This window comes from Ambystoma mexicanum, chromosome 8, assembly GCF_040938575.1.
Source record: "Ambystoma mexicanum isolate Mex_15411 chromosome 8, UKY_AmexF1_1, whole genome shotgun sequence".
Classification (NCBI taxonomy): Eukaryota; Metazoa; Chordata; class Amphibia; order Caudata; family Ambystomatidae; genus Ambystoma; species Ambystoma mexicanum.
Genome location: NC_090929.1, coordinates 1,196,972,465 through 1,196,987,043, shown reverse-complemented (window position 1 = coordinate 1,196,987,043; position 14,579 = coordinate 1,196,972,465). Strand labels below are relative to the sequence as shown.

The 14,579-nt window shown below is 45.9% G+C and overlaps 1 protein-coding gene across 5 annotated transcripts in view; it reads right to left on the bottom strand.

Annotated features, from left to right (window-relative positions):
• Window positions 1-370: 370 nt before the first annotated feature.
• SGMS1 (sphingomyelin synthase 1) overlaps window positions 371-14,579 on the bottom strand; it is a 1,534,398-nt gene continuing 1,520,189 nt past the window's right edge. For all 5 annotated transcript variants that reach the window (XM_069611296.1, XM_069611295.1, XM_069611298.1 and 2 more), the window contains 2 exons: window positions 10,420-10,586; window positions 371-2,275 (listed from right to left, as the gene is read on the bottom strand). In XM_069611296.1, coding sequence (XP_069467397.1) covers window positions 2,087-2,275; window positions 10,420-10,586 — 356 coding nt within the window. In that variant the 3' untranslated portion in view covers window positions 371-2,086. The remainder of the gene's footprint in view (window positions 2,276-10,419; window positions 10,587-14,579) is intronic.

The following is a 14,579-nucleotide window of genomic DNA, read 5'->3' as shown; positions in this document are numbered from 1 at the left end:
AAACTAAATGTACCCAACTCGGCACTGTCACCCACTTTGTTCTAAGATGTTGAATCCTGCTGAGTAATAGAATAACAGAATTGCTTTAAAGTGAAATAATTATTAGATGGCATTACTTTTGTTATAGGTAACCCATGGTTAGGAAATGAAACCAGTTGTTTAGATAAAGATGGAGCCCCTAAAGGGGATTTTTTTTTTTTTTTTACAAAGGGTTGATGCCATGAAATGGGCCACTAAAACTAATTGTTTGGCATGATCAGAGACAACCTTAACATTTTAGTTTTGTTTAAGTCCTGGCGTTACCACAAAATGCAAATCTCAATGTTTCTCAAACATCCCCATGGATAATACTGAAAAAAAGAAACATTAGTGAACGAAAGTCTTTTATTTTCCTTCATCATTAGTATTTTACAATACAAATATCACCTTGTGAATACACAAAACCCTACAGAAGAGAACTCTGCTTCACATAAAATATGTAATGAATGTGTTAATATATGTATTTATTCATATATATGTGTGCATGTGTACATATATATCTATTAATACATATTTTATACATTTTCAATAAAATCTGCACATTGGCAAATATAGGTTAGAATACTTTTTTCAAAAATGTGGTAGGAGTGAAACTCAATTTACATGTTTTTTCTGTGCAAATATATTTAAAGGAATTAGATACTTTTGTAATTGTCAACGAAGTTGCCAGATATGTATAATTTCAGACAAGGTATCTGGTTTCAATTATGCAGCAGATACAGATCTTATACAGTGATGGCTGTATTGCTGAGAAAGAAGTTCAGTTTCATACATAGGAAGAAATATTAAAAGGTGAGCTTTTATACTTTTTCCTTAAAAAAGAAAATAAAAGGCGGTCTTACATACGGGATTGAGACAACTGATTTTCATCTTAAAATTAATAATAACAGTGTCACCACTGAAAGCAATTCAGCCCTCTCAAAATCAATAGACAATGAAAATCTGTGGTTCATTTATTTTCAAAAGCATTGCACCCGATTTTAAAAATAATAAGGATGGATAACGATATGCACAGATTTTGGGAGAAACAGGAGTAAGATGTCTTGGTGAAGATTCATATGCAATTTCCAGATAAAACATTTCACAACCTAAGCCAGGAAATAATGTTTTTGGATAAACATGCAAAAAAACATGTTCATGTGGGACAAATCACATGAAAATAACCCACCACATATGAAGTGAATTCAGAACATAAAAAAACATTTTAGACTATATTAAATTCAACATTTGAAGCAGCTAACATGTTTAATTTAGCTATGAATTCAGTAACATATACATGTCATTCTTTCATGGAATACTTTATTTAAAATAAAACATATAAGACTGTCTACTGACTGTACAATCAAGACAAGAAAGGCACTATAAACAGACAAATCTCTTCCAACATTAACGCTCATTTTCCAGACATGTAAAAATCATCAATAATTTTCATACATTTTGAAAAATAAAGTTAGGAAATACTTAGAAAATCACTTTACAACCGAGTATGTTTGCACTTTTGACACTGCCACTGCAGATTTTACAAAATCAAAGTTATAAAACTTTTCTTTTGCTTCGATTTTTATAACATTGGTACAGATGGTAGAAAGATTTCAGCCTTTAATCCGTTCCCGTTCAGGTATTTTAAAGCCTTCATAGAGACATTTCTTAGAAAATGGCTTACAGCCCAATCTTTGGGGCAAGAGATATGAAAAGTATGTTTTCCCAAGAAAATAATATGTTTTTTCCCAGCCAGGACTGGAAATACCACAACCCAAGGTATAAAACGTTTATGTGGTTGTCAGATATACAAAGGAACATGTTGAAGGGAAATGAAGATCAACAATCTGTTCACTGGAACTTTGTACAGGGCATGTTAAGCTTTGCCGTTGTCCAACGCAGGTCCTTTGGAGGGAAAACAAGATCACAGTGATGACCAGGTAACTGAATAGGCTAGTCAAGGTACTGTTGAAGACGGACAAGGGAGCAATTCACTTTATGGCAATGTTCTCTCACAGAGTTCTTAGCACTTAGGGCAGTTCCTTCCCCCTTGTAAGTTTCTCAGATGCTATGTATCATTCACAAGTCTGCTGTATTCTACTGGTCGACCAAAACGCCTTCGAAATGGAAGTGGAAATGACCGAGGCCAATGATAGGAGCGAGGTACCGTCCCTTGAATATTCTTTTCAAAGTACTGGAAGGGCCTGTACCACCAGACTTGCGAGAGGTGGTTTGTTTGGGAAGCTTCTTTTAGAACCTGGAGGGAATGAAAAAGAGCTTTCATTTGTTGTAAACAGAATCTCACAACAATCTAATGATGCGTCTCATTCGGATCTTCAGTACAACACTTGAAATTCACAACCGATGCCAATAAATGATACTTTGGGACACCCAATTTTCTCATGTTAAATTACATTATTTTTCAGTGGGCACACAAATCAACTGAACTGCAACTTTGACCTATTGCAAAGATCAAAACTGGGTTATTCAAAAGAGGTGGTCTGTACAAAGACCAGTTTTAGAACACATACATATTTTACCTCTAAAATGCTTGCATATTTGATCTGATTACCGGGCAGCTATTATAATTAGGGTATTTATTAAGCACAGAGTGCTTTACAAACATAGGCGGAAGAACACAGCGAGGGGAGCAGACAAACAAGGGAGTGAACAACAGGTGGGGGGGGCAATTTGTCAGCAAGGGATCTACAAGCAAACATCGGAGGAAACAATCAGATCACCCATTCTCTGGTAAGGAGTGGAGGGTGTGGAGGGGGCTCATCAATCAAAGCCACCATTAAAGTACCCACTTGATTCCAGCCTTCAGATGTTTGAATGGAACAACACTTAAATACTATTTGAAGTGGGGTCATGATTGATAAAATTATCTCCTCTTGGAAGTTACAGCAAAAGTCATTGTGTGAACTAGGTCAATAGATTATAACTGATCCACATTGGATACAGAAACTGCGTTTCTTAAATAGATTTTAAAAATGGTCCATTTCACTTTAAGTCATGGAATATTCCCCCTCGTCTACAAGCACTAGGTTCCCAACATATTTAAAATTAAACCACTGAAAATTGCTAACTGATTGTATTGAGAGTGTTTACCTAAATGCAGTGCTCTCAATGATAGGGGCCATTATAGTTAACCATTCAAAGGAAATCTGACATAGGGAGCCATTGCACCAACAGTCACCTCAAGTAGCTGTCAACAGATTGTGTGGGTGGCATATGCAGGCTAGTGATCTGCTCTTGAAAGAGCATCAATGGTACTGCTGAAAAGAAAACAGATCTAGAAAGCATCCATTACATATAGTTTATAGATCAGGAGAGGAAGACCTGGGTGAGGTAAGTATTTCACCAGTGATAGAGTGATCCATAAGACGACTTGTAACCCTTAAAGTAAGATATCTCTCTAGCTTGAAAAATCTTCGTAGGACATTTTTATTTTTAATAAGCCAGAAGGAAGTCTTTATATATTCCTTCCATACCATGGTATCCGATCTTCAAGATTTGAATGTATTTCATGATTTCATTTTGAAAAGCTTTCTATCCAGATTTTAAAAACCTATTCAGGATGAATCGAGAGAATACATGAAAAGCTTCAATAGACTCCCACCATATAACACCGCATAATCAATGTGACCCACAAAAAATAACCAATACTGTCCAGTAAAGAAACAAAAAAGGTGCAATTATATAACAGCAAGCCAAAGAACATAACTAGAAAATGCAGTAACAAAATTGCACAAAACAGTCCAGCACAAATGAAATGAACATTAAGAATTAAAGAAGACCAGTATAAATAAAGTATTTAGAGGAATACACAATTTAAAAACCTGCAAGTTCGAAAAAGTGCTCATAAAAAGCACTGCATAAAAAACAAGCATCCAAGACCAAACAAAAAAAAGATAACGCCAAACAATAAAAAGGGTATGCAAATAAATCATTCAAGCAAAATCATTGGCTCCTACTCCAAGAGTACAAATTCAAAAAAGTGCTGTATAATTTATGTAACTAAAGTGGTAACAACAATACTAGTTTGAGTTTAGTGCTTCCTGCCAGATTTCTTCTGCTTCAAAGCCCTTGTACGACAGGGACTTTACAATTTAATGGTGGTCTGTTTATCGACCACAGAAGGATGAAATGCGGAATTGGCCTAGCGGCAGTGCAATACTCATGAACTACCCACCTAGTGCTGCTCGATTATGTAAACAAACGGGAAATTACAGATCTATCTTTGAAAAGATCTATGTTTGTTTTTTAAACGTGTATTCCATTGAGAACACACAAAAGTGGATCACATCCCTGCCTTTATTAGTTCAACAGGAGCGTGTAATGTTTTAGCATTATTTATTGGATTGATCCTACTGCCAAAATGACGACATTTGACGTTCATCAAATATTCTTCTTACGGCTGGTCTTATTGTAGCACTGACTGGGCTGTAACAGAGACCTAAAATCTTATGCTTCAAGCATTTATTTGCACTTAAAAATGAGACGTAAGGGACAAGTTACTTACCTGTAACTATTGTTCTCCAGCACGGGTCTGGCATGGATTCATATGCTCATGAATATTCCCAGTGAGGCCGGGAATCCTTTCACTTACAAACTGTCTTTCTCCTCTAAACCAATTACTGAGCTCTGGGTCATACTGCACCAGCCAATGACTGCCCTCTACCTAAGCCCAGCCTCTGGCAGCCATCTTCACATTTGGTAAGCACGTAAAGTGGCAGTGTGACCAAGAAGAGCTGCAGAGGGCATTGCGGAAAGGTTTGCATGTGAATCCATGCCAGACCCCTGCTTGAGAACAATAGTTACAGGTAAGTAACTTGTTCCTTCTCCAGCATGGGGTCCGACATGGATTCACATGCTCATGAATAAAAAATACATAGCAGTACAAAATTACACAACCACGGGAGGTGGCAAGGCTCAACAGAAGCAATTACTCTTAACAGGCTCACCTTCAAGCGAACAGGTTGCATAGCACTGCCTGGTCCTCCCTGGACTCCTCCCTGGACTCCTCGTCGACGCAGTAGAATATTGTGAAGGTGTTTGGTGACCTCCACCTAGCAGCCCTGTAGATGTCCAGCAGGGGCGGACAGGACAGGAACACCGTCATCACAGCGATCGCTCTGGTAGATCAGGCTTTCAGACAGTTGGGCAGCTGTCGGTTAGCCGACCGATGACAGTGTGCGATACAGCCGGAGAGCCACCTGGAGATTGAAGCCTCGGACAAGGCCTTCTCATGGTTCACAGGACCAAAGTTCACAAGTAATTGAGACGTCTTCCGGAAACTCTGTGCATGCCACATAGACCTTCAGAGCGCGAGCCATATCCAGCAAGTATAAAGTCTTTTCAGCCAGCAACAAAGGTTTCGGAAAGAACACAGGCAACACCAAATGCTTGTTGAGCTGGAATTCCGATGGAACCTTTGGCATGAATGAGGGGTGCGTCTGCAGCACCACCCTTGTGTCGTGAAACGTCAGATAAGGCTGTTAGCAGGGATAGGGCCTGGATCTCACCCACCCTCCTGGCAGCGATGATGGCCACAAGGAAAGCATTTTTCCATGAGAGAAACTTGAAACGGGCCTGATGCATCGGCTCGAAGGGAGCCCACTTGAGCCTAGTCAGTACCACGTTGAGTTCCCATGCCGGGACAGGCGCCTTCACCGCCGGGAACCACCAAGAGAAGACCGTCCTGAAGACCTGGCGTAGCGGGAGATAGCCGCCAGATGCACCTTGATAGAGGCGTGCCCCTACCCCGCCTCGGCCAAGGACAACAAGTACGGTAGAACCTGCGGTGCCGTGACCCTCAGAGGGTTAATCTTTTGCAACCAGCACCATGTAGTGAAACGCTTCCACTTGTGCCCGTAGCACTAAGTCGATGATGCTCTGGCCCTGGCAAGGACCTCCCTGCAGTCTGCCGGCAACTCGTATCCTCTGAACTCTAGGGCTGCAGGAGCCAAGCCTTCAGGTTCAGCGATCCTGGGTCATGATGCAGGATTGCGCCTCCATCTCTAGTGAGAAGATCTGCGACCACTGCCAGCTTGACTTGAGGCGATGTTGACAAGCTGAGAAGGTACCAAATCTGCCTCGGCCACGCCGGGGCGACGAGGATCATTCTGCATTAGCACCATTTGAGTTGACTGATGACTTGCAGCAGGAGAGGCAATGCGTACAGGAACATGCCTTCCCACAGGAAGGAAAATGCATCCCCCATGCTCCTCGGTTGGTGGAACCTGCTGGCAAATTGCTGGCATTTGGAATTCATCATAGTCACAAACAGATCGATCTTGGGTCTGCCCCATTTGAGGAAGAGGCTGTCCACTTGATCCTGTCGAAGCTCCCATTGGTGGCAAGAGCGCAGCTCCCTGCTGAGTGAGTCAGTGATGGTGTTCTTGACCCAAGCCAGGTGGTAAGGAATGAGAAACATTTCCTGGGCAACGCCCCAGTGCCACAAGTCCTGCACCTCCCTGGAGAGCGCTAGGGACCTGGTCCACTCCGGCTCCTGATGTAGAACATTGTGGTGGTATTGTCCGTGAAGACCCTTCATCATCTTGCCCTTGAGGGACGGAAGGTACGACTTGAGGACCCAAAAACACTTCCGGCAGCTCCAGGACATGGATGTGGAGATCACGCTTCCGGCAGCCACAGGCCTCTGGTGTGTAGACGTCCGGTGTGGGCTCCCCAGCCCTCCAGGGAACTGTCCATGGTGACCGTCTCCTGGTACGGGGGCTCTGGAAATCCTTGACCCCGGAGATGTTTGAGCGTATGCCCCACCATCTTATTGCTCGATAGAACTCTTAGTCGAGAGTAATCTTGTCTGCAAAGTTTCCAGAGATCTGTATTTACTGAGTGTCCACGAATTCCTGAAGGGGTCACATCCACAACCTGCAGAGTCGGATCTGGTAAATGCTCAAGGACATCATGCAGAGCAGCGACTTGATGGTTCGCACCGTGGCAGTCTTCAGAATCAACAGCCATTGCACATTGCCTAGCAGGGCCGCCATCCACGTGTCCGAGGGAGCGGCCAGGCAGAAGACCATGTTGAGTCTGGCCTCCAGGAACAGTGCAGTCTGCGATGGTATCAAGCAGGACTTTGGATAGTTGACAGAAATCCAGATACGTCAGCAGCTGGACAGTCTTCTCCATGTGTTCGACTGCCAGTTCCCTTGACCTGGCCCGCATGAGCCAGTCGTCGAGGTACGGGTACACGTGTATCCCGTGTAGATGCAGATGGGCCGCCCTGTAAACACCCTGGGTGCCGACTTCAGTCCGAAGGGGAGGGCCTTGAATTGATTGTGCTTTCCCTGCACTACGAAGCGCAGGAATTTCCAATGTTTTTCATGAATGGGGACATGGAAGTAAGCGTTCTCCAAATCCAGCAACGTCAGGAAGTCTCATGCCTCCAGTTGGGCGAGCACGTGCTGCAACGTGACCATCCTGAATTTCTGGGAATTGAGGTATTTGTTGAGGCACCACAGGTGCAGAATGGGCCTCCAGCCCCTGGTTGTCTTCTTTACCAAGAAGTATCTCAAGTAGACTCCGTAACCGCTCTGGAACCAGCTCTATCACTCCTTTTCTTATCATGGCCTGTACTTCCTGCAGTAGCCGAGGGATGTCTTGCTCCTGCCGGGCCCCGGCGTCATCTGCAGACACTTTTGTGGGAATTCCAGAGTGTGTCTGTGGGAAAGAGCATCCATCACCCATCGGTTGGTGGAGATCTTTTCCCATTCGCTGACAAAGCCGCCAGCCGGCCTCCCACCGGGTTAGAGCCCGATGTCCTGGCCGGTTCAATCTTGCTTCAGGGCCTGCGTGTCACCTTGGGAGCGACGTCGGCCACCTCCCCCAAAAGCCTTGGAACCGCCCCTATAGGCCTCCTGGGTCGTAGATCGAGAGGGCTGGCAGTACAAACGGGATCCTCTGCCGAAGATCTGCCAGATTTCCATCCTGAGGCATGAAAGGAAGGACGATGTTGCCCAGGGCACGGGCCGTCTCAGTGTCGGTCTTCATGGCCTGCAACAATTCATCGACGGCCTTCCCAAAGAGGTTGTCCCCGTCAAAGGGCATGTCCAGCACCCTTCTCTGGACCTCCTGATGGAAGTTGATGGCTTTCAACCAGCCACGACGACGGAGGCAATACACCGTTCCCCATCTGTCGGAACCCTGTGTCTGCGATGACCATGGCCACAGTGATGGCATGTTCCGATGCCACCTCGCCCTCCTGGAGGATCTCCAGCACCTCGGCCCGCTTGTCTGGCAGGGACTCCAGGAGCGGGGCCATCTTATATCTCAGTTCCCTGTCGTATCTGGCCAGGATTGCAGGTGCGTTGCCGCAGAGTATGATATGAAGTGTCATTTATAACGCGCCTATACACAAGTGTTTCTTGGCGCGAGTAGATCACTTTCCTACCCATGGCATCCAACTTCTTCCCTTCGCTGTCCAGAGGAACGCAGGCTGAGGATGAAGGGTTAGATTACTTCTTTCTTGCTGCCGCTGAGACCACAGAGTCCGGAGACGGCTGTGAACGTAGGCACTTCGGTGCGCACTCCGGCACCCAGTATTTTTTCTCCAGCCTATCCCTCTTCGCCGGGGCTGAGGGCGGGTTTCTAATTAACGCCAGGCCTTCATACCAAACATCGTTCAGGAGTGGCACTGCCAGAATCGTCTTCCTCTTGGCCTCACACCGTTGGTAAAGGAAACCTTCCTTCTTGGTCTCTTCTGGCGTAAGCTGGAAGAGCTCAGACGCTCTGGCTACCATGGCATGGAACGACCCCACTTTGTCCGGGGCAGAAGCTCTCGGTGGTGGAGAAATGCTGCTGCCGTCGTTCGTGTCCGTAGTCGACGTGTCCATCCCCGTATCCCTATGGGGGGTAGGGCACATGAGGAGGTTGATGCAGCTGTCTCTTCTTCACTGGGACCTGGCCTAGTGTCGCCAGGGCCAGAGGAGTCATCGGCATCCTGTTCTGGATTTCCGACACCAGGGTAGAGGGTCGAAGGTAGGTCCAGCGATACGTCCCTCTGAGGTGGCGGGGGAGTAGGCTTGCTGGGCCCAGCACCCTCGTCTGCATTTCCGCTGTCACCGTCATCGTTCCCCTCTGCGTTTCCGACATCATTCCCCACATCCTCTGGGACCATGTGAACAGACACCAGGTACTTCTCATCCGATGAAGAAATATCTGTGCCCTGGAGCACGCTTGAGGCCTTCTCTCCCCCACTTTTTTGCATCCTGAGGGGTCGGTGTCAGGCTTAGGGATGGCATCCTCTTCTTCAGCGTCTTCTCCAAAGGCTTAGCCAACACCTCCCACCTTAGGTGTAGGGATACTCTGACCATCGCCAGGGCCCCCTGCACTGGGTCTGCTCCTTTTGCCTTCGAGGGGGCAGCTGCCACCAGTTCAATTGTCAATGATGACTTCGCCTGAGCCTTGGTCTTCTCCGGCTTCTACCGCAGCTTCCCTGGGTTAGCCATTTCCTCTTCGAGGAGGAGCTGGAGCACTGACTGAGATGGAGGCAGACTCTGAAGATGAGTGTGCCCTGCCCATCGCAGTACCCGCTTGCGCAGCAACCTCGACGGAAATGGACTCGCAGTGCTTGGCCTTTTCTTGGGCCCCCACGGATGGAGCGCCCTTAAAGGACTTAGAAGCCCGCTCCTTGGATCGGCCGCTCCTGGACGAGGCATGCTGCTGCTTGCCACACAAGGTGAAAGGACTAGGCGTTGAGCCACGCTGCCAACCTACTGCGACGATCCACCTTGGAAAAACCAATGCACATTTCACAATCAGCTTCCCTGTGGTCCGGATGGAGACAGAGGCACTGGAGGCATTTGTCCTCTACAAACACATTTCTCAATCCGTAGCTGGAGCCTCCCTCCTTTTCCTCCGACATGGTCTGGCGTGCGGTGTAGGCCCAAAGGACTTCTTGAATCCTTGATGAAACTTGCCCTTGAGGGGTGTTGAAAGACACCAACAAACAGATCCCTGCTTGCTGGGCAAAAGGAGCGAAAGAGCAAACAGGTTTAATTGACCTAAAATATAATGTTTTATCGAGAAAAAAAGTGTGAAAACATAGAATAGCACAGAGCAAAACACGAGGACTCCCAACACTTGAATGTGCGGTTGGTAAAAATCTGAAGATGGCTGCCAGAGGAAGGGCTTAGGGAGAGGGCAGTCATTGGCTGGGGGCAGTATGACCAAGAGATCAGTGATGGTTTAGAGGAGAAAGACAGTTTTGTAAGTGAAAGTTTTTTCCTTTTACCAAGGATTCCTGGCCCGACGACGGGGAATATTCATGAGCAAGTGAATCCATGCCAGACCCCAGGCTGGAGAAAACCATGATTATAAAGTGTAAAAGTTTGAGACAGAGCATGAGCAATCTCAACACATTTGAAAACTCACCTGCTGGTTGGCCATTGTATGATACCACCAGAAAAGTCTTGAAGTGACGTAGTACGCCACAACCACATCGACAGTGTAGTGGTCATGAGCCAGTAAAATACAGAATATCCCCACAATGCTGAGGATCCAGCAAATCCAGTGGTAGTACCTGAATCGCTGTGGTGAATCTGGAAGCACACAAACATCACAATATTATTGAACGGTGAAAACGTTTGCATGTTTAAGTGTACAAACACTTCAGCGAGTAGTTAAAATTATGGTATTTCTGCATTGTAAGCAGGCAATACAAAAATAATCCCAAAACGTGAATCTTCTAAAATATAAACCTGCAACTAGATGGTAAACTGTTATAAACTCCCAATTGCACACACAAAACATGAAACATGAAAATTACATGCATTAAAATAAATCAATTGTACACCAACATATCTTAACTAATAAAAGTTTTTATAAAGTTATATAAAACGACATAGTGCCCTCCCCCAGGGATTCAAGACATTCATTACCTCCTCCCCTTTTTTGTATCTGTCAAAACTGTTCATTATGGGTGTAATGACAAACAAGACTTAGGGCCTCATTCCGAGTATGGCGGTAAGCGATACCGGTCACCGTTAACAAGACCGGTGCCGGTAATCCCTTACCGCCACATTCCGAGTTCCCTTTGCGCCCTCGTCCCTAACGCCTGCTAAAAGCAGGCGTTAGGGACGAGGGCGCAAAGGGGCTTTTTAGCCAATAACGGTGACCGTAACGTACGGTCACAGTTATTTGCAATTTCCCCATTCCCATTGAGTCCTATGGGGGCTCATTTGGGAATGGGGAAGAGCCCTGGGGAATGGGAAATTACCGCCCTGGTCAACTCGGAATAGGGCAGTAATTTCCGATTCCACCAGGGCGGTGCCGGTACGGGTCCGGTGCCGACCAAGGCACTACTACCGCCATTGGTTAGCGCCGGACTCGGAATGAGGCCCTAAGTCAGAAGCGCCCCTGTGCTGTTTAGGATCCAGCAGATGGTTGAGATTGTTAAAATTCCCACACCACTCCCATTTTCCAACTAGCCAGTTGGTGAGAGAAAAGCTTATGTACGTATGTTCTAGACAGCAGTCAAGGTTATTTTACATGCACATTTATGAAAGGTGGTTTACAGGCACATTTATAAAAGGTGGTTTACTGCTTATTGTTCGAACTGTGGCCATTTCAATAGTTATGTTATATAAGCGGTACTTGTATAGAGCACCGTCACCAACGGAATTGGTCCCCAGGCGCTCTGGCGGATCTGTAAACAGGAAGGATGGGGCAGGGTTAGTCAGGGGGAGGGAAGAAGGAGAGTGGGAGAAGTGGTGTGCTGTTGGCAGCTTCAGCTCAGTATACACCGAGTGCTCGGCTTTGGTGCTATTATCGGATCGGATGAAGGCCTCGAGTGCTGTGGGTGAAGTTTATGTGTTGTTGATGCGGTGTGGTAAAGTGCGTGCGGATTGCTGGAAGAGAGATGGTTGTGTGGTTTTGTCTGGGTTTAAGTATGCAGAAGATTGAGGGTTGGGTTAGTGGGGTCTGTATCCTGGTTCAGGTACTTACGAAGCCGTTAGAGTTGTATACCTGTGGGTTAGGATGTTGCTGGTTCCTCGTGGGCCGACTCGATTTGGTGGTGTTGCGCTGATCAAACTGTATCCTACCAAGTACAGTTTGGATTGTTGGGTGCATCTGAACCTAATCTTCAGGTGTGGGACTGGGTGGGTGATATCTATTCTCAGATCTAGAGTGACCCTGGTCGGTTAAGGCTTTGAGTGGTTCAGAGACGGGGTCATGTTAAAGTGTTGTCCTAGTGGATCCGTCTTGGTGAGCGTGTGTATTCAGACGTTTGTATCCTTTTGTCCTGACTGGTTCTTTGATTTCCGTGGGGTGAACATCCTTGGGAGTGTTTAGTTGTAGTTTTGTGTAGTGGGGCATTGTGCTTCCTGCTTTGTAATGGTGGACCGTGTGTAGTGATGAAATATTCTGTTTCTCACCCATTGCATTGGGCCCGTGATGCAGTGCTTCCTTTCCCTCTCTAGGTTTTGTTCTTAGGGCTGTTGGGGAAGGTCATAGTTAGCTCCTGGTCCTCTTGATGATTTGTTCTAGTCTTTCTGTCTTAGTTTGCTAGGTTTACTGTCTTAGGCCGTATTGCGACACACTCCCGTTTGGTCCTTTCGTATGCCGTGGGCTATTTACCTCCGCTTTTCCCATTGATTGATTGATCGGTGCGTATCGCGGTCGCTCTACGTTCATTGATGTTTTTAGTTATGTCGGTGCCCCTATGGCCAGTCTTTCTAGTTATGACGTGAAGAGCCAGGTTTTGAGTAATTTCCTGAATAGGTGGTTTCTTGCCTTACATATGTACTGGAAGGTCGTTCCAGGTTTTCGGGGCTTGGTGAGAGAAGGAGGATCCTCCAAGTTTTCTTTTGTTTTAGTTTTTCATTTCCAGGCGGATGTCCATGCTTGATCTGAGCGTCTTGTTGGTTGATGTAGGCGCACTTTGTCTCTCAGGAACTCAGTGACTTCGTTGTGTACTGCTCTGTGCATAATGTACATTGTTTTGAATTATATTTGTTGTTTTATTGGTACCCAATGTAGTGTTTTCAGCGCTGGTGCAGTGTGTTCTCTTTGGGGTAGTTTCAGGAGTAGTCTGGCTGCCGCGTTTTGAATGCGTTGTTTTTTTAGGAGTCATTCAGGCATGCCTAGGTATAGGCTAATGGCGTAGTCTACTTTGAACATGACGAGGGCGATGATGGTTGTCGTTTTGTTGGCTAACGATAAGAATTGTAAGATTCTCTTTGTCGCTCGCAGGAGAAAAAAGCATTTCTTGAGGAGAGCATTTACTTGTGGCTCTATCGTGAGATTATTGTCCATCAGAACCCCCAGGTTTTTTACAATCGCCCAGGGTGCTGGGGGTAGTCCTGAGTTCCCTTGGCCAAGGGATGAATTGGTTTTCTCCTCCATTTTTTGTGACTATCATTATTTCAGTTCTGCCTGGGTTGATTTTGAGGGAATTGGAGTTCATCCAGAAGAAAACATTGCAGAGGCAGTTTTCTAGCATTGAGTTTCTTTCCGGATTGTCTTGTATTTTGAAGATTATTTGTTAATCAGCGTAGTTGTAGCAAGTGATGATTCTGATCACTAGATACAGGTAGATGTTGAATAGTAGCAGGGAGAAGGACGATTCTTGCGGTACTCCACAAGTGGAATCTCTCGGGCTGGATTTGAAGGGTTTCATCCATACAGTCTCCGTTCTGTTTGTTAGGAAAGATTTGATCCATAGTAGGGCGGTGTCTGTTATTCCAAGTGCTTCTCATCTCGTTATGAGGGTGTCGTGGTCGACTATCAAATGCGGCCGATAGGTCTACGAGTATCGAGGCACTGCTGTTGTCTGAGTCTGCGTTGATTTTTAGATCGTCACATATTGAGAGTAGAGCCGATTCCGTTCCTCTCAGTGGTCTAAAGCCAACTTGTGCCTGGTCTAGTAGGCCATGCTCTTCTATAAACTCTTGGGTCGTTTTGTATATGTAAGCTTCGAGCAGCTTGGCTGAATATGGATTTATAACTCCAATCTACATACCACCCAGTACAGTATGGGAATAGTTTACCTGTAACTCCATTTCTCCAGCATTGGTATCTTTCATGGATTCACATGCTTGGAATATTCCCTGTCGTCAGGCTGGAAACCCTCGGTACATTTATAAAGATGTTTTCCATAGGAAAACATTTAAACAATTTTGTGTCCTATCTACATCGTTTTGGGCCGCTTACTGCTGCCCCAATAGGACGCAGCCGTATAAATATCCCCACCCCCGCAGCTCCCTTCAGATTTTATCCCCCCAAAGTAGTCTGGGGTATAACTGTTTGCATACAGGGGAGGCCGGCGGGCGCATGTGAATCCATGAAAGATACCAATGCTGGAGAAGAACAAGTTACTTACTAACTGTAACGTTCTTTCGACTGGATGTTCCTCCCACATATTCCTCATCTTGTGATAATCGTTATCTCCAGCTTCGCTGCTTTGGAAAAAAACATTCTCGTCAGAGGGCGCTGTGCTCGAGGTCGTGGCGTCGATTGTCCCTCGACGTACTGCGTACTCTGTCGACGTCACCGATGGTATAAGTAGCTCGAGACGCGCCCGTTGCTTCAGT